At 37.6% G+C, this 18864-nt stretch overlaps 1 protein-coding gene across 1 annotated transcript in view; it reads right to left on the minus strand.

Moving 5' to 3' along the window:
- Window positions 1-1337: 1337 nt before the first annotated feature.
- LOC103598112 (neurexin-3) overlaps window positions 1338-18864 on the minus strand; it is a 173713-nt gene continuing 156186 nt past the window's right edge. Inside the window, exons 6-8 of the mRNA XM_008582053.1 lie at window positions 8247-8450; window positions 3219-3245; window positions 1338-1360 (exon numbers count right to left, since the gene is read on the minus strand). Coding sequence (XP_008580275.1) covers window positions 1338-1360; window positions 3219-3245; window positions 8247-8450 — 254 coding nt within the window. The remainder of the gene's footprint in view (window positions 1361-3218; window positions 3246-8246; window positions 8451-18864) is intronic.

The raw sequence follows: 18864 nt of genomic DNA on the forward strand, positions 1-18864 counted from the left end.
GTTTGTCCCTTCCAGGGAAAAAAAGCAGCTCTGTTTTGAAAATTGAGCAATGACGTCCTGTGACTTCCGTTGAAATGACAGAAGGATATGAGGTTGAGGGGTGAGAGGAAAGTTCCCCCACCTCATACCCAGGAAAATCAACCTTATTTCTTATACTCTCACAGTTAAAAATTGGGTAAGAGCAAAGACCTGCACGCCTATTAAAGAAACAACTTGAGATCCTGTAACGGGCTGAGCTACAAATTCTGACATATAGTCACTGAGAAGAGGGGTTCAGAAGTTCTAATCACTTGTACTCATTTTCTCTCCTGATTTAGTTGCATAGTCTTCTCAAATTTTTCCACCCAAGTGCCAATAATGCCAGGGATGGAATAAAGAAGATACATAATAAAAATGAAATATGTTTGAATTCTTATATTTTTCTTTAAAATTCATGCTTATTTGCATGCTTCTACGATATATCACTGTGGTTTCAATTTAAGCTTTTACTCCAAATCGACAATTAACACTGACTTCAGTAAAATGTACCACATTTTCTTTGTGACTCTACTACTTAATCCTAGATACATGTTTACATACTTCAGCACTAAAGGTCTTAGATTAGTTTAAAGGACCCATGTTTTATTTTTTAGTTAATCACTGTTCAACTAGTGGGTACTGTATTATTCCTCTGATGTCCTCAACAAAATTAACTGTCTTAGCATGTTGAAGGTTTATCATGAGAACTCAAAATGATTTCCAAAATCTAATCTTGACCCTTTACCTAATTAAATATTGAATTAAAATCAGTTACACTCTTTCTATACCATGATCAAATTTGGGAACATTTCTTTGCAGACGTATTTTTCCTCTCAATGCTAATTTTGGTGGTTCTGAATAGAAAATATTTTATCATGTTTATAGAAACTGCTGGCATCTGTGTTGCTGTCTTCCCAGGAGGCAGAATCCTGGAACTTGTCTTATGATGACTTTCCATGACTGATCATACAGAATACATGGAAATGACTCCATGAGAAAGTGTTGATAGAGCCTCAAAAGCAAGTCCTGATATCCTGATCAAATACCTCCCCCAGTTCTCTGTTCTCCAATAAGTCTCTGGAGCCAGAGGTGCTAGAGCAACTATGGACGTGAGACTTCCCACTTTCATGATCAATTTCCATTTTATTTCCTCTGAAAACCAATGCAACAGGAAAGGAAAAAGTTTTCCATAGAAACACCATTAAAATTAGTTTAAATAAGCCAGACACAAATGACTACATATTATATGATTCCATTTATGTAAAATGTCCACTAAGGGCAAGTTTATGGAAACAAAGCATACCAGTAACTATGTAGGGCTAACGGTAGGAGTAGGAATTAACTGCCAATGTGTATAAGAGAAATTTGGGGGGTGACTGAAATGTTCCAAAATGTGATTGTGGTGATGTTTGGGCAACTCTATAAATTCAATTAAAGTCACTGAATTGTAGGCTTACGATGTGTGAATTCTGTGGTACAGAAATTATACCTCAATAAAGCTGCTCAAAAAAAAAAAAAAAGGAAACTTCATGCTTTGGAGAGAAAGAATGCTTCAATTAGGCATTTAATAATCTAGATATCATGAAAAATTTCTGGCTAATTGGAAATGCTTAAACACAGCAAAATAAGGCATTGCTTAAAATAACTGAAAGCGATGCCAAGACCAGTATAAAGCTCTCTACTTTAGCAAGTGGTTGTTTATGCAGATTAAAAAAAATTTTTTTTGTTAATTTATATGGAACATTTGCTCAAAAAAAGTAGAATTGGGCTTTATTAATTTGTCATCCTGATAATATATCTCCTACCAAGAAAGAAGTTTAAACTAGCACCTGTAAAAGACTTAATAAGATGGAATAAACAAGTTAAGTGAAATGTAAAAGTTGGATTATTTCTTTCCTCTGTTTTTGTTTCCTTTGCAAGGAAAGACCCTTGCAAGGAAAGAACCAAAAAATAATAATAATAATATTGAGAATGATGCATGCTAGCTGATCAACAACCCAATTTTCTCTTCCTGGGTGCACTAGAAGACTATATTTCCCAGCTTTCTTTGCATTTAAGATGTCATGTCTGGCAAATAACATAAGAGCAGAAGTGATATATGCCACTTCCAGGCAAGACAATAACACATACTACACAACCCTCCATGCTCTCTCTCTTTTCTATGGATACAGCTGCAACTTCAAGAGCTTCAAGGTGGTAGACCACCTCATGGAAGGATACTAGATCCCTGAATTACTTCCTAGAAGAGAGGTGATGGGGAGAGCTGTCCTATTGGCGCTGGACTTTGCCTGAACAAGAAATAAACTTTTCTTTTCTTGAGCCACTGAAACTTGGGGATTACTTGTTATAGCAGTTAGTATTAATTAGTCTAACTAATATAATATCCTACAGCACTCAAAGCATAAGGATAAACTTTTTTCTTTTTATCAACGAGCCCCTTTCTTTCCCTCATGCCTCTCTCTCCTATTTCTCTTTCTGTTCCCCTTCCTAGTCAACTCCAGTTAATGTTCCTTTATGAGGCAGAGGAAGAAACAGGTGAGTAGTTTGGAGCCTGTATCTTATTAGGACCCCTTTTTAAGAGCTAGGATATTTGAATGGGATAAGATGAAGATAATAGACTGCAGTTCTTCCTTCTGCGGGGCCAGAATGTGTCTCAAGTCTTTGGTTAAAACGTTGCATTATCACCAAGAGCAGTGCTGTGTTTGCAAACCCCGCTAAAATCTCCCTGCAGTAGTAAATTTGAGGAAAGAAATGACAGAGTTGGCAGCCACCTCTGGGTCATGAACTTTCTGCTTTTATTATTTGAAGCTTTTGGTAGTGGAGAAGTGCATGCTGGTTGTTCTAACACTTTTTGTTCACTCAAGGGTTATTTCCCAAAGACAACAAATTACCATTTCAATTCATTTTCAAGTTATTTCATTATCCACATGCTCTTTCCTCCTTTTCTGCATATAGAGCAAATGCCAGGAAAGAAGAGAGGACCTGCCCCAGTTCAGAACCCACAGTCCAAGCCACAGTCAGCCCTTTACCATCACCCCAGCCCTCCACCTTATGAACCCCAGGTCCTCCCTCCCAGCTCCATTGTCAAAAAAAAAGAAAATAATTCAAATAAAAAACAGCTCATAAAACAGTAAACAAAATAAAGTCAGTTTTTCTTTTCTTTTTTTTAAGAACAAAATGAAACTTGAGGGAAAACTTACTGGAGTTACAGTTTATCCTGATACAGTCTAGATGGGGAAAAATAAATGAAAGATGAAATTGCATCCTTCAAGGTAACAGCTGCAGACATCCAAAACAATCAGTCCACCCTTCCGGGGACAGACACACGCAAGAAATGTGGCCATTTTATATAGATACAGTATATACAAGTTTAAGGGTGGGTGTATATGTACAGTATATTATTTAGTAAAGCTGGATACATATATATATACACACACACACATATATATACACATATGTATAGAGATATATACTGATATACATATATATCCACAATAGACACCAAACATGTTTCTTTTTTTTTTTCCAAAAAAAGTATTCATTGATATAAAGTAGTTCACACCTGGACTCTGAAATATTAATTTTGTTAAACTTGGAAAATTAGGTAAAAATTCCCCCACTAAATGCAGGATATATTGTATTTTCCCCTATAATTTATTTTTCTTAGAATTTATTTTTTAAAATAACATTAACACAATTTTTGCACTAGTATTCTAAAGATATATCACGTCTGACACATTCTATGATTTAAAAAAAAATCTGTCCATGAGTTTCTCAGTGCAGTATTTAACCCTTTCTCTTTTTCTGATAACAAATTCCCTCCACCCTCTCCCTAAGTCGGGCCCCAAATGCTATAGAAATTTGCATAGTCAAACTTGCCATCATCCTTAGAGGTAAGGAAAGGGTTAACACCACCTGGTCATTTCCTGTCATAAAATGGCCACTTGCAAACGGCTAACCGCACAAACACCCATCCCAGATTTTAGAGAGGTGGGGTTGGGTGTCGGGTGAAAGAAGTTGTATGATGTTATCACAATTGATTGAGCTCTCTGATTGCTATTTTTTCAAAGGCTCCCAGACTGACCCACTCATGAAGCCCATCTCCGTCTTCCTGCCTGAATGCTCAGGCTGAATCGAGTGCCCACAGCATTCAGGGAGAAGGCGACACAGGCACACGAGAAGGAGGTCTCGGGCACCTTTGACATCCTACCTATTTCACTCTGCGATTCTGAATGTTGAGGAGAGAAAATTCTTTGCTTTTGGTGTTAGTTTTTTTTAAATGGGAAATAGAGGGAAGAAAAGGGTGGCTAACTGTCCAGTGCTGGTAACCAGACAAGGAATTCTGTGCCAGAGAGCACAGTATCTCTCACTCTATCAATCTCTGTTTGGGCTTCATGGACACACACTATTAAAGTTCTTGAGTAGAGTCGGTGGGGGTTAGTAGGGGATTGGGTTAGAGAAATGTCTCAGGTTAATTGTTAGCAAGCTGCCCAATTAAACCCAAGGTTGGTTTATGAAGGTGAGAATTCCAATAAGAATTTGTTTGAAGTCAGATATTAAAAGGTAGAAGTCAAATGATTTTAAAAAGGAAGAAAGGTACAGGAAAAAAATACAGTTATCAACTGTGTTCTTCTTAAGGTTGACCCAATAGTCTTTAGAAGACTTGTCAAGAATAACGCCACCACTGGAATTTCCCAAAGTAAACCACTTTAAGCGAGCAAGTGAAAAAGGAACCAGTGGCAAACCACAGGGCAGAATGAACCTATGTGAAATCTGGATACGGCCAATTGACAACACCCAATCATTCTGAGGAAGGAGGCAGAAGCTTATTTGTTCCCCAGAAGACTTGTCAAGAATAACGCCACCACTTGAATTTCCCAAAGTAAACCACTTTAAGCGAGCAAGTGAAAAAGGAACCAGTGGCAAACCACAGGGCAGAATGAACCTATGTGAAATCTGGGTACGGCCAATTGACAACACCCAATCATTCTGAGGAAGGAGGCAGAAGCTTATTTGTTCCCCAGGAGACATCTCTTGAGAAAAATCTGGGTTTGGTTTCGTGCGGTTAGGTTTGTCATGTGTCGTCAACCGCAACAGAAAAGTGGGAGCAAACAGCCCTGGAGCAATTGGTACGATCACCAGACAGAGGAGGCCATGCCCCTGGTGAGGACCGGGAAGAGGGAGGACAGGGAGCAAGGAGGAGGTGGGGGCTTCAGCTATTGGTTACACCCGCCATAACCCAAAGCTGGAGAAAGCCCCCTCCTGGTGTACTAAAGAGAGAGAAAGACAGGTGTATGGGCATGCGTAAGACAGCGGGAGAGAGAAAGAGTGGGCCTATGCACAAACCCAAGGACTGCAAGCAATGAGGGGTTCTCTTTTTTGGTTCCTGTGTAGCTGAGGATTATATTATTAGATAAGAACCTAGGGACAGGTGCTGTGTTGGGCTCATCCTTCTGGGTTCCATGGGAACTGAATGGTGCCTTTAAATCAGTGTGAGGACTTGGAGATTTCAGGATGGCAGTTTGTTTATTTTAAGTCAAGCGTTGAAGAATTAGTTTGTTACTTTGCTCAAAGAGTAAGTGGGTTGAGGGGAAAAATCTACCCCAGTCCCTTCTTCAAAAGCTCTGAGGGGGTAGCCTTGAAAGTGAAATTATATATTTTTTGATAAAAAGCAAGTCAGGGGAATTGACCTGGGAAGGCCATTTCCTTTTAGATCTAATTTCCATAGCAGCCAAAATTCTCTCCCTGCTCGAAAAAAGTCTGCCTGAATCTTGGCATGATGTTTGAGGTATGTGCATGTGCATGTGCGTGTGTGCCTGTGTGTGTGTGATCTATTTTGCTTTTCAGTTTTTTGTTTTATTTTAGTATATGAGGAGAGATGACTATTTTCCATATTGATGAGTTTTGTGTTGAGCATAGAAAAGGTGAATGTTTCTAAGAGTTGTGCATTTTCAATAATGCATAGTCCATGTTTCCAGAAAGAGAACATCTGCAGAATTTAAATGCAATTGATCAAACTGCATGACACTGCCTTAGAGCCTCGGCCATAGAAGAAGGGCTCCCAGCACTCTGCTGAGAATCCTAAAGGCTTTATCCATAACGACTGACTTCTACATTGTATCCCAAATAGACACTAAGGAAAAAGGAAATTCCCTCTGTGTATGTTTCAGAGGTGATCATCACGACAGCAGTTAGAAGTCACTAAGCTGTAGAGGTAACAGATAACCCATGCTGATCTAACAGTTTAGAGACACGGCTTCTAGTTCCAGCTCTGCTACCAACTTTTTATGTAAGCTTTGTAAAGTCATGTTTTCACGTCTGTAAAAATAAGCATAAAAACACTTTCTTGATTTATCTCACAAAATTATCATGAGATTAAAATAAGACAAGGTCTTTTAAATCTTTAAATAAACTGTGAGAATAAAATATAATTTTTATATATTTTAATTCTAAAGGATCAAAATATGTACCATCAGCTACTGGTTCTTGGTTTTAGGTAATATACTCGTGCATTGGTTTGTTTAAGGTGAAGGAGGATGGAGCAGGGAAGGGAAGGTGGGAGGGACAGGGGTATGCCAGTCCCTGTAGGCTGCTCAGTACTCTCTGTTCTCAAGGCTGTTTGCTATGCGGGCCGCAGGCTTTGGGCCTTTGAAGGGTTGAATACCATCTTTTGATTTACCATGGTTGATGGGGAAGAGGGTTGGAAACTCAAGAACACAAAAAAAATGGTCCAGCAAAAGAGAAAAACGAAACCTAAAATAACTAAACACACACATACACAAACAAAAGAAAAACCAAGAGACACACTGACAGTAGAAATCAAATGAGGCTGGACGAGAAAAAGGGCATATTGTCGTAAAAGCTAAACTAGAAGAAAAAAAAAAGACATGACTAAATCAGACACTGCTCAAAACAGTCCTGAGTCCTAGAGATTTGAAGATTGCAGTATAAGCACTTTTCAAGTGTGACCAGTTTGTCTGACACCAGTTGACCTGGCAGGGACTCAAAATCCCACCATCCCACCGGGCCACCTAGGGCTTTATATGGTCTTGCATCTGGTACCTTTGCCCACTGTGTGTTTCCATTTTTCTGATAAGCCATTCCATTGAAATCTTTAAAAAGGCATTCTTGTATCCAAATATATTCTGTATACTCAAATAAATCCCTTAGCTTAGAAAGTTTGGACTAAGCTATATTACTAATCCTGTCAACACTGGGCATGGACTTTCTGCTGAGTAGGAACAGTGGAAATAGAGGTTACTTTTTTTTTTCCCTTCCAAAAACCCAGAGGGCCCACATTCTACCTAAAAGATCAATTAGAATCCAGTAAAAGGATCAACAGCAGGAAGCAATGTAAGGACATAAAAAGGAGAATCTCCAAGTTATAGGTCATTTCAGTGAAAGGACATATTCTGTCCCAACAAAGCTACAAATTGAAGTTGTTATGTTTTTTTCAGTTCTAAGGTAAAAAAGATATGTATTATATGAGGAGAACAGAGTAGTCGGTGAGTAACTGTAAGGTAACAATCTTTACCAAAAAAAAAAAAAGCCTGCCAAGGGATAGTTAAGAATGTCAGGAAGGAAAACAGGCATGCAGACCAGGAACCACATTTTCCTTCCACATCTCACAGACTCTAAACTTAGGGGATTATCTTTCCAGCAGGACAACAGAAAAAATCTGACTTGTCCTCCCACTAGGAGAAAGTATAAGGAGGTATCAGTGTCATCAAGGCCACCAGAATTCCCCATTTGAATAGCCATATGGAGCTGGAAACAATGCATTTCTCATCCTACTCACAGGTTAGTTCCCTGCAACCCACTCTCCCATTCTGCCTCCATATCCTGCCCTGTCTCTGTCCTCTGCATTGACTGTTTTGAGTGGTGACCGAGGAGTTGGACTTAATGAGAATATGATGGATCAAAAGATGGACCAAAGTAGCGTGTTTTACACAAAGCTAAACGATTCCAAAAAATCAAGAAAGGAAACTTAGAAGACAAATAATCTAGTAAAGAAACCACCACTGTCAGAAACCAGAAATTGACATCAAAACTTCATGCAGAAACAAGGAGGTGATTGTTGCTGTTGGGTTTTATCCTTAGTCTATTAAACAAGAGGTGAGCAGCTAACTTTCAAGAAACAAACAAAGAATTCAATCAAACCAATGAAAATCAGAAAAGAAAGGGAAGACAAGCCCAAACAGAGTGGCAGAGGGTACTTCATACGATACCTAAGTTAACCATGAGCTTGACACGCCCACCATCCAGCTCCAGACGCAGGGTGTCAGCAGAGTCCCTGGAGGTCGTTGCCACCAGCAGCCCATAAGCTCGCTGGGACATGAACCGGAAGGACACGTCCTCTGCTTCTGTGTGCATGACCATGGGCATGATGATCTTCATGTACATGCTGCCATCATAGCTCAGGATGGAGGCCTCTGCCGAAAAAGAAAGCAGGAGATCATTAACATGAAGGCTGTTAGTGCTTTTAAATACCCCTCACTTCCAGACTGAGTAGAGAGGGGCCAAATTTGCAGGCAGATGACTCGTTTTTGATCACCACCCATTGTTGGCACTTTTTAACTATGTATCTTTGGACAGACAGGCCACCTAAACTCTGAGACTCTGTTTCCCTATTTGCAAATGGCATATGACGGCACTGGTGTCTGTTCTACATGCTCACAGGTTTGTACCAAATCGTATCTTTGGACAGACAGGCCACCTAAACTCTGAGACTCTGTTTCCCTCTTTGCAAATGGCATATGACGGCACTGGTGTCTGTTCTACATGCTCACAGGTTTGTACCAAATTAAGTAATGGATGTGAAGGCATTTTGCAAAAGTGAAAATGCCCCCCCAAATAGTAGTAATTGTAATTCTGTGTACTGTAGCTAAAACAAAAATACATAAAACAAAGCTTAGAATCCCTGTATTTCATGAAGGATAGGAGGAGAGCAGCAGCTTAAAATCACCAGAGCAGACAAATTGGTGTTTTCCAGAGATCCTCCAGAATGAGGAAAGGGCAGCAGCAGGCTGGCACCCATAACTCCCCCAGAGGCCAGGCATTGTGAGGGTTTGCTTGGCCCATTCAAAGAAGATTGATAGAGCCAGAGCTAAAACAACAACAATAAAAAGCTAATGACAATCTTGAGAAATGTATTTTACTTTTATTCAAATGGCACTTCTATGAGGAAGGAAGAAAACTCGTTCTTGTTTGATACTTTCTTTAGTACAAGCACTTTGGTTAGGACCCTCCTCCCATACGTTACCTCACTTAATGCTACAGTGTGGGTCTATTATTCCTACTTTCAAACCAAAAAAACTGAGGCTCTTAGCAGGGGATATTATGATGCCAAAGTTACACAGCTAGGATTTTGACCCAGAATATCTGATACCAAGTCCAGGAACTGTTTTATAACACTATGATGTTCAACATGTTAATTTGTTCAATCTTTCATTTGGCAAATATTTTTAGAGAACACAGGGAGAGAATATTGCTCACATCCTATAAAGCTAGCCATCCTATGGGCTCAGAATCTGGCACTGAGTAGGTCTTCATTAAATATTTGCTGTTGTCAAATAGTTGCCACCTACATGCAGTGTGCAGAATACAAAGCTGGAACAGACAAGCCCAAGGTCCCTGTTCTAAAGAGAGACAAAGCATGCACAAATCACTGTACTACAACATAAAAATGATTAAATGACAGAGGAAATATATACAGACAAAGCCAGTGGCATTCAAAGAAGAGATATTGTGGGATGCAGGTGAGTAAAGTAGAGTCTGAGATGGTCTTGGTAGAAGGTTGGGGTTTGAAATCAAAGAAGTGATGGTATCAGATTTGACAGGCAGATCAGCATCTCCACAGACATAAAAGAAAAGAAGGGGGGTGCTCAGATAATAACAAACTATTCAATTTAGCAGAAGCATCAGACATACATTTTGAGAAGTAGAAGTTACATAAAGGTAGTTTGAGATTACAATAAAATCACTGGACTTTGGTAGATACTGGGAAGTAAGTAAATGGTTTTAGGTTACAAGGTACTACAGTGCATTTGTTTGTGCTTACTGAATACCAGGCACTCTTCTAGGTGTTGAAGACATCACAGTGAACAAAAGAAACAAACATCCCTGCCCTCATGTGTAGAAGGAATGGGAACAGGGAGGGACCAGGGGCAGGCAGACAACATGGAAGGGTCCCAAAACACTCTGTGTCATCATCATAACCCCACCCTATTTACATTACATACAAAAGATTCCTGAAAAGTAATACAAATGCATCTACTAATACCCAGGAAAAACTATCCCCCAGGCAAAATTTATGACATGCTAATAACTGCACATTACAATTCACAAACTCTAAGAGGATAAAACACTTGCAGACACCATCACAATAAAAGACATTATGAAGATCTCTTTTTAGATGGAAAACATAATCTAAATGCTCCAGATGTGAAAAAAAATTGTTTTATCTCCTGGAAGAGCAGAATCAAAAGATCAATAATGATAGCTGAAATGTATTGAGCACTTACTGTTTGTCTGGTGCTTTCTAGGACTTTATATGCATTAAGAAGTCATTTAATCCTCAAGAACACCATGAGGAAGATAATATTATTATTGTATTTTCTAGATACCAGGTTGCTCAGTTAATAAATGGCAGAGCTGGGAGTTGAATGCTGGCAGTCTGCTTCATGACTGTATACTTAACCATTCTGCCAAATTGTCAGAGAGCGATGTCAGAGCACACGCATGTTTCTAAGCACATTACGCTTCATGGTACAGTGTGGTGCTCTTGTGTATGTGTATGTATGTGTGTGTGTGTTTGTGTGTACATACACACATGCCATTATTTAAAGTTTTATATTGTTTATATATATACAATATTACATAAACATAGGTAATACATATATTTCTAAATAATATATTGTTCTATATGAACATGCACAATGTTCTGTGTGTTTGTGTCATTATGAACACCATTAATCATTAATATGTGCCTTCTATACACAACCACACACATGTACACTCCAAGAAATATTACAGTATTAAGTAAGCCATGAAATGGTTGTTTTGATACTTTCAACTTACATACATTACAAAATGAATGGTTGTTTTCATCCCTCTGAATACGTTTAGTCCAGAACAGGTATACATATAAATGAATGCATTTTTATGTAAATAGTGGTTGTATCAGAGAATAAATAGATGAGTATGTAGTTAAACAGCTAATGGTACAAAATAAAGTGTGTATTTCAGTGTGTACCTTTGTGTGCATCTCTGTGAGCATGTTCTATTATTAACTTAATACTTATAAGGGGAGGGTAATGAAGCAGAAAATTTAATATAGAAATTAGCTGAAACAAAATCTGTTCCATGGGTTCATATTAATTTGCTTAAAAGATTTCAAACACAAGGAGTGCTATAAATAGAATCCTAAATTTAGGGGTAAAATGAGCCTATAGAGAAAAGTTATTTAATATAAAACCTATCAGATTGTTGAGTACTGAGAGACCACTTCATGGGATGACCACATAATGTACTTAAATAGTTCCCTTATTTTGTCCTTTTTTTCCTTTACTTCCTTTTTTTTGTCTTAAGCGAATATTTTCTAGCATACTATTTTAATTCCTTTAATGATTTTTAAGTATATTTTTTAGCTACTTTCTTCTGGTTGCTCTAGGGCTTACAATGTGCATCTTAATTTACCAGAATCTATTTTATCTTTGTCTTAAGCGAATATTTTCTAGCATACTATTTTAATTCCTTTAATGATTTTTAAGTATATTTTTTAGCTACTCTCTTCTGGTTGCTCTAGGGCTTACAATGTGCATCTTAATTTACCAGAATCTATTTTATCTTTTTACTAACTTCATTCCAGTAAGATACAGAAACTTTACTTTATATAGTTCTCTTCCTTTCCTCCTATTTTTGTGTTATTATTCATATTATGTCTACATATACTACAAACCGAACAATACATTTTTATAATGATTTCTTTATAAAAACTTATGTCTTTTTAAGAAGCTAAGAAAGGAGAGCTAAAATATATTTATACAGTATTTTTTTTCTAAATTAAGCTTATTATTTACCATCTCTGTCTGTCTTCATTTCTTCCTATGAATTCAAGCTAGCATCTGGTGTCATTTCTTGTTTTCAATATAGCTTCATTTATTTGTGCTATATTGTCAAATACATTACAGTTCTACATGTTATAGGCACAGCAATACAATTTAGAGATATTGTTTTATGCATTGCCTTTTAAATCAGCTAAAAAAGAAAGAAAAAGAAATGTGTGACTACACTGTCTTTTATCATTACCTACATAATTACCTTTATAGAAGCTCTTTGTTTTATTTTCACATAAATTCAAATTCCTGTCTGCTGTCACTTCCTTTCAGCCTGAAGCTTTTAAAAAATAGTTCTTGTAAGATACATATACTAGTAATGAATTCTCTTTTTTGTTTATCTGAGAATGTCTTTATTTCACCTTCATTTTTGAAAGACAGCTTTGCTGGATATAAAATTCTTAATCGACAGTTATTTTTCTTTCAGGACTTTAAATGCCATCCCACTGCCTTTGGCCTCCATTGTTTCTGAAGAGATATCAGATGTTAATCTTATGGTGCCCTTGTATATGAGTCATTTTCCCTCTTGCTGCTTTCAAGATTTTCTCTTTATCTTTGGCTTTCAACACTTTTTTTTCCCTTTTTGTCTTTTTTACTGACCGGCAACGGGATCGCAACCCTCGGTGTTGCACCCACACTGCGCTCAGCCAGTGAGCGGGAACCAGTCTCCACATGGGATCCAAACCCTCGGCGGGAGCGCCACCACGCTCCCAAGCGGCGCACTCTCCAGTGCGCCACTGGGCCAGCCTGGCTTTCAACACTTCTATTATGAGTCTGGATGTGACTCTCTTTGTGTTTACCCTACTTAGAGTTCATTGAGCTTCCTGGATGTGCACATTAATATTTTTCATCAAATTTGGAAAGTTTTCAGCCATTAAGTCTTCAAACATTGTTCCTGTCTCTTTCTGTCTCTCTTTTCCTTCTGGTGCTCCCATTATACAAGAGTAGATCAAAAAGTTCATGGAAAGATTTGCATTAGCCTGTAATTCTCTTTTCCACAACTTTTTAAAGTACCCTCCACACACATGTTAGTATACTTAATGGTGCCCATATTTCTCTGGGGCTCTATTCATTTATCTTCATTATTTCTTTTTCTATTCAGATTGCTTAATCTCTACTGATATACCTTCCAATTTGATGATTCTTTCTTCTGCCAGCTCAAATCTACTGTTGAGCCCCTCTAGTAAGTTTTTCACTTAAGTTATCATACTTTTCAACTCCAAAATTTCCATTTAGAGAGAGGTAAGTAAGTAGGTAGATACAATTTTTATTCCTTTGTTAATATTGTCTATTTGATGAATCATTATCTGATTGCTCATATTTTCTTTAAGCATAGTTTCCCTTAGTTCTATGAACCTATATATAATGGCCACTTTGTAATCTTTTTCTGTTAAGTCCAATGTATGGGCACCCTCAAAGGCACTTTCTATTACCTAAATTTATTCCTGCATATGGGTCACACTTTCCTGTTTCTTTCATATCTTGCAATTTTTGTTGAATACTGGACATTTTAGATAATACATAATAGCAAGTCTGGATAGTGGCCCCACCACCATCAGGCCTATTTCTTGTGGCTTGTTTGTTCATGTGCTTATTTATTTAGTGACTTGACTGAGCCAATTGTGTGACTTGCATTTTCCCCACAGAGTCAAGTCTCTGATGTCTCTGCTCAGATATTTTTCCCAATTTTTATCTTTGGGCCCACCTTCCCAGTTGTTGCCTCTGGGTCAGTATAAGCCACTTATTGGTCAAATATTATACTTAACCCCTTTTAGTCAGATTTTTACCCTTTATCTGTTGGACATGCATGATGAAACTGCTTTCAGGAAGTTTACAATTTTTCCTTAGGGACTAGTAACTTGGAAATTGTCCACTCTGTCATCCCTGAGCAGGTACAGTCTTGAGAATAAGCACAGATTTCCAGGCCACCAAGGATGAATGCGGTTTTATTTTCAGTTCTGGTTTCCCAAGGTAGCACGTAGGCAAAAGTAGCTTATTGTTCAGTCAGTGTTTGTTGAGCAGTCGTGCTTAAGACCCTTGAGCAAATAAGTCTCTTCTCCTTATTGATGTATCTTTGTGTGGTTTGAGAATGCTTTCAAATCTGCCCCATGCCCTACTCTAATTACTCCCAAGAGGGTGTAGCCTAGCAAGTGTGCACAACTTTCCAGACTCCCAGGGATGCGTGTGATTCCAGGAGGACCTTCCATGGCTTTCTTTTTCCCTGATTCGCTCTACTAAACTTCCGTCTATTCTGTCATTTTTCTCATTGCTACTCATATTGTTTGCCATAAAGATCTTATTGTTTTCAAAAAAAAAAAAAAAAACCCTTAGCCATTAAATTCTCTGAGCTCTGTTGCAAAATAGTCAGTCATCTCAGGCTGAGTGTAGAGATCTCCATCCTTATAGGTTTCATCTACTTCTGGACAGAACTTCTGTACCACTGCACCCCAGCTGGGAACACAAACAGTGGCCAACTTCTCCCTGAGTAATGCTCTCATTGTATAAGTGGGCACTGGGGGAAAATGGTATACTGTTTTTCTCAGCTTACCCTGCCTGGCATGGAATCTCTGCCCTATAAGCAAGCTGATGTAGACAATTAGAGCCACAGTATTCTTGGCTTGTCACAACTGGGAAAGAGCTTCTGCCCTACGAATGAGGGCTGGGTGTGCCCCATACTCATGGGTGTGCCTACCTGGAATAGTGCTTCTACAACATGGCACTGAGGAGAGTTGAGAGGCACCAGCAGCCTGCTGCTCCTGCAGTGAAACTGTAGCCCTAGACAGTTAAGTGGCAGGTGAAGGAGCTCTTGTCTTCTTGGCCACACCTACCTGGAACAAAGCTTCCATAACAAGGAGCAGGGCTGGGGCAGGAGATGGGAACAAATTGTGGTGTACATGTCACGGCTCTCACTTTCATTACTGAGATTTAGTAGATCTCCTGAATAAATGTTTCTCTACTTGCTGTATATTTTTAGAACAATTTTCAAGGATTTTAAATGTGTGTGTGTGTAGGGGGGGAGGATTATGATCTAATAATTTTTACCAGTTAAATGGTTATTTCACAGGGAAGAGGGTCTGCTGAGCTCCTTGCCCAGCCATTCCCAGAGTATCTCTATTTTTGGCTAGGACAAAGAGTTCACATATCTTTCTCCACAAAATTGTTCTTAGCCCTAAGTGGGTTATTTTTGTATTGGGCATAGTAGGCCCATTTCTGATTCCAGAAGGCTATAAATAATTAATATCACTTAATTATTGTGACATTTGAAACACTTTTTAGCACTGCCGTTTTCTTATTGTCTTATTATTTACCTATTGCCTGATTATTCTTCAATCTCAATGATCAGTGGCTTCTCTCTCCATTTCCAACTTCTGGCCAGAGGAAAAAAAGTTACACTCCCACTGGCATTCAGAGGCTCCCCCAAATAGAGAAAGGGATTTGTGTTTAAACAACAATCTAAGGAGAAAGAAATTACAGTATTTACATTACTGTGTGTGATTCTTTTATCTACACAATGCTTGAACTACCGGAAAAATAAGAGCCACTCTTTCCAGCATGTGTCTTGGAGAATAATGATTTCCTTAGTCTTTTAGTCTCCTCCACCTTTTCAGAAGAAAAATCAAATTAAGAGTTTGAAAAAAAAGTATAGATTCACTGTTTTAAAAATCTAAGAGATATAGACATATACAAAGAAAAAATTAATTTTACTAATCACACCAAAAATAAATAACCATCATTAAAAGCGAGGAAGCGTATTTCCAGGTATTTTTAAGCATACATAAATAGAAGGATAAATACATAGAAGCTCTTTAAAAGATAAAACATTTCTCTATATGGTACTTTAACTAAAGTTTAATTTTACATGAAGTAAACAAAAGAAAAAAAGTTGTTTTACAAGAGGTATTATTTCCCAAGAAAACTCACTAAAATTTACAAAAGATACCATTAAAAATATAAAAGATTGATGTTATTATTTGAATACCCTTCTTTCAAATTTAGCCAGTAAAACCTGCCTTCCTAAAATTTAAGACATTATTATCTTTCATAGAAGAATTTCTTAATCTCTGAAGACATGTAATGCCAGGGTTTAGCCTTTTGTTTGGAAGGAACCAAGTATAATCTAGGATGGAAAAGTGAAGAGCATTTAATACTTTGCTCAGACCAGAGACTCTACACCCATTTGACCTTAGAGTTTGGGATAATTAAGTTCACTGTACTTGTATTTTTAAGCAGTCTTACAGTGAAAATGAAATTGTTACACATAGAAATACACATTTATAATTTTGATATATGTTGCCAAATTGCTCTCTAAAAGGGTTGAATACATTTATATTCCAACAAAATATTTCTATTTTCCCACATCATTCACCACATTAAACATTATTAACCTGCTACACTTTGTAAATCAGGTATGAGGAAAATTGTATCCTTATTGTTTAATTTGTGTGTCCTTAACTGTGAATGCTATTAAATACACTATTGTGCCAGAAAAAAAGGCTTCCTTCCTCCTATGAAAAGTGAAAATATTATCTCCCTCCTAAGAAAAGTGAGAACATTATTTTCTTACATTTTCTCATTCATCTATGAATTTTGGTTGCTATTTTGTTATTTCTAACACATGTTGTACAGGAGAGGGTTAACTCAAAAGATTCAAAAGATTTGGGTTGTTCAAACGCTGCATGTTTCCAGGAAGAGGCTGTTTTCACGACTGGCTCTACACCAGCTCCTGCAAATTGAACTCCTGGAATGCTCTGAGTGGTACAAGTGTTTTGCATGCCTAGAACTTTGAGTCACATGGTACCAGTTGATCTAGATAATTTATCTAACAATGTAATTTATGATGAACACAGGCTTTCCCTCTGGGAATCTGGATCTTCAGTAACTAATCAGTCTTGCAAGCATTGTATACCTATGTGACCAGCTCCCAATGTTAACCCTGGATTTTATGGTTGCTTCCCTGCTTTGTATCACTTTACATGTGTTGTCACACATTGTGGCTGGAGGAACTAGGCATATCCTGTGCAACTCAATTGGGAGAGGATTCTTGGAAACTCGTGCCTGGTTTCCTCAGACTTCACCCCATGTATGTTTTCCCTTTGCTGATTTTACTGTAACTTTTGCTCTAATAAGCCATAACCATAAACATAACAGCTTCTGGGTCCTATGGGTCCTTCTAGAAAATTATCCAGATTGAGGGTGGTTTGGGGGAATACAAAGGCACACTTTGTTCTATATTTATAACGTGTACAATCACCATGTGTTTGTTGCATATTTAAATGTTGTCACTGTTCTCACCAAGTCTTTTATCACAGTTTCTTCACTTCCGAGTAATTTTATTTCCTCTTTTAAATGCTTGGATCTTATGGTAGCACCTTTTTAAAAAAGGAACTCACTAGTGTTATATTACCAATGTTTGGGAATGTCTGCTTGTGCTCTTTGCATTTGGGTTACATTATGGTTGCATATAATTCTTGTCACACTTTATTTCATGAAGAATTTTCAAATATTGCTTTATTGTACTTGAGACTGTATGCCACCAGTATTGTACCTCATAGGTGGTAAATGATGTAAATGTTGTCTACATGCCTGGAGAATATTTTAATCCTTGAAGCTCAGTGACGTAATCAATACACATCTCAGTGTTGAGCATAATATATAAAATTTTCTTAGAACCCAGTATGTTATTTTGAACTTCAGAGTCATTTATAACCAGAAAAATTTTTGATTTAATACCTTTGGACAATATTTTTGTTAAAGAAACAAGTTTTTCTTTTCTTTCTTTTTTTTAAGTTTTTTTTCTTTCAAGGATCTAATTATCCTGTATGTCCTCCATCTATCTTAGTTTTTCTATGATGAATTTTTCTCTTGACTTTTTCGTCATCATTCACTGTGATGATCTCCAGCATTTTCTTCTGGCAAAACTTCAGTTTTTAGCCATATATTCTCTGCTCCTTTTTGTTTCTAATTGCTTCAAGTTAGTTATGTGATCTCATTGTTTGACCTTTCATTTTTTTCCTCCAGTCTACAATCTCCCTTTTCCTTTCACTCAGATAGCTTGTTTTATTTTTTTCTCTTTGAATTCTTGTGGCATTAATTCAATTTTCTTAGCTTATTCTATAGTGCAAATGTGCTGCAGAATATAGATCATAGGAAATTTTCTGTTCATTTGTTTTCTTCTACATCAAATTCTTTTACTTTTCTGAGCAATTTCCCATTTATTATTTTTTACCTTATTTTTCTGTTGTATTTACATTGCCATGTTTTTGCCTTTTATCTAGCTCATACTTAGTTGGCTTTATACAGAGTTTCTAATTGTTCAGATACAGTTTCAGGGACATCTTGACTCCCAGTATCATCTACAGTTTAATGGTTTAATATTGTGCATTCTTTGTACTCTTATTCTGTAGCTAGAAATATGGCAGAATGTGGAAAGGAAATGGAAGGGAGAGATGAAGACCTCAGTCAAGGCTATGCGTATAACCTTCATTGAACTACCTGGACTGTGTTCACATTTCTGAAGATTAGTTCAATGTCCAATATGGCAGAATGTGGAAAGGAAATGGAAGGGAGAGATGAAGACCTCAGTCAAGGCTATACGTATAACCTTCATTGAACTACCTGGACTGTGTTCACATTTCTGAAGATTAGTTCAATGTCCTCTACCAGAAGTCATCCCACCTAGTTAAAGAGTGCATGACAAGTCTATGGAGGGGGTGCTTTAGGACTTCTGATT

Source organism: Galeopterus variegatus, unplaced genomic scaffold (genome assembly GCF_000696425.1).
Source record: "Galeopterus variegatus unplaced genomic scaffold, G_variegatus-3.0.2 Scaffold2507, whole genome shotgun sequence".
Classification (NCBI taxonomy): Eukaryota; Metazoa; Chordata; class Mammalia; order Dermoptera; family Cynocephalidae; genus Galeopterus; species Galeopterus variegatus.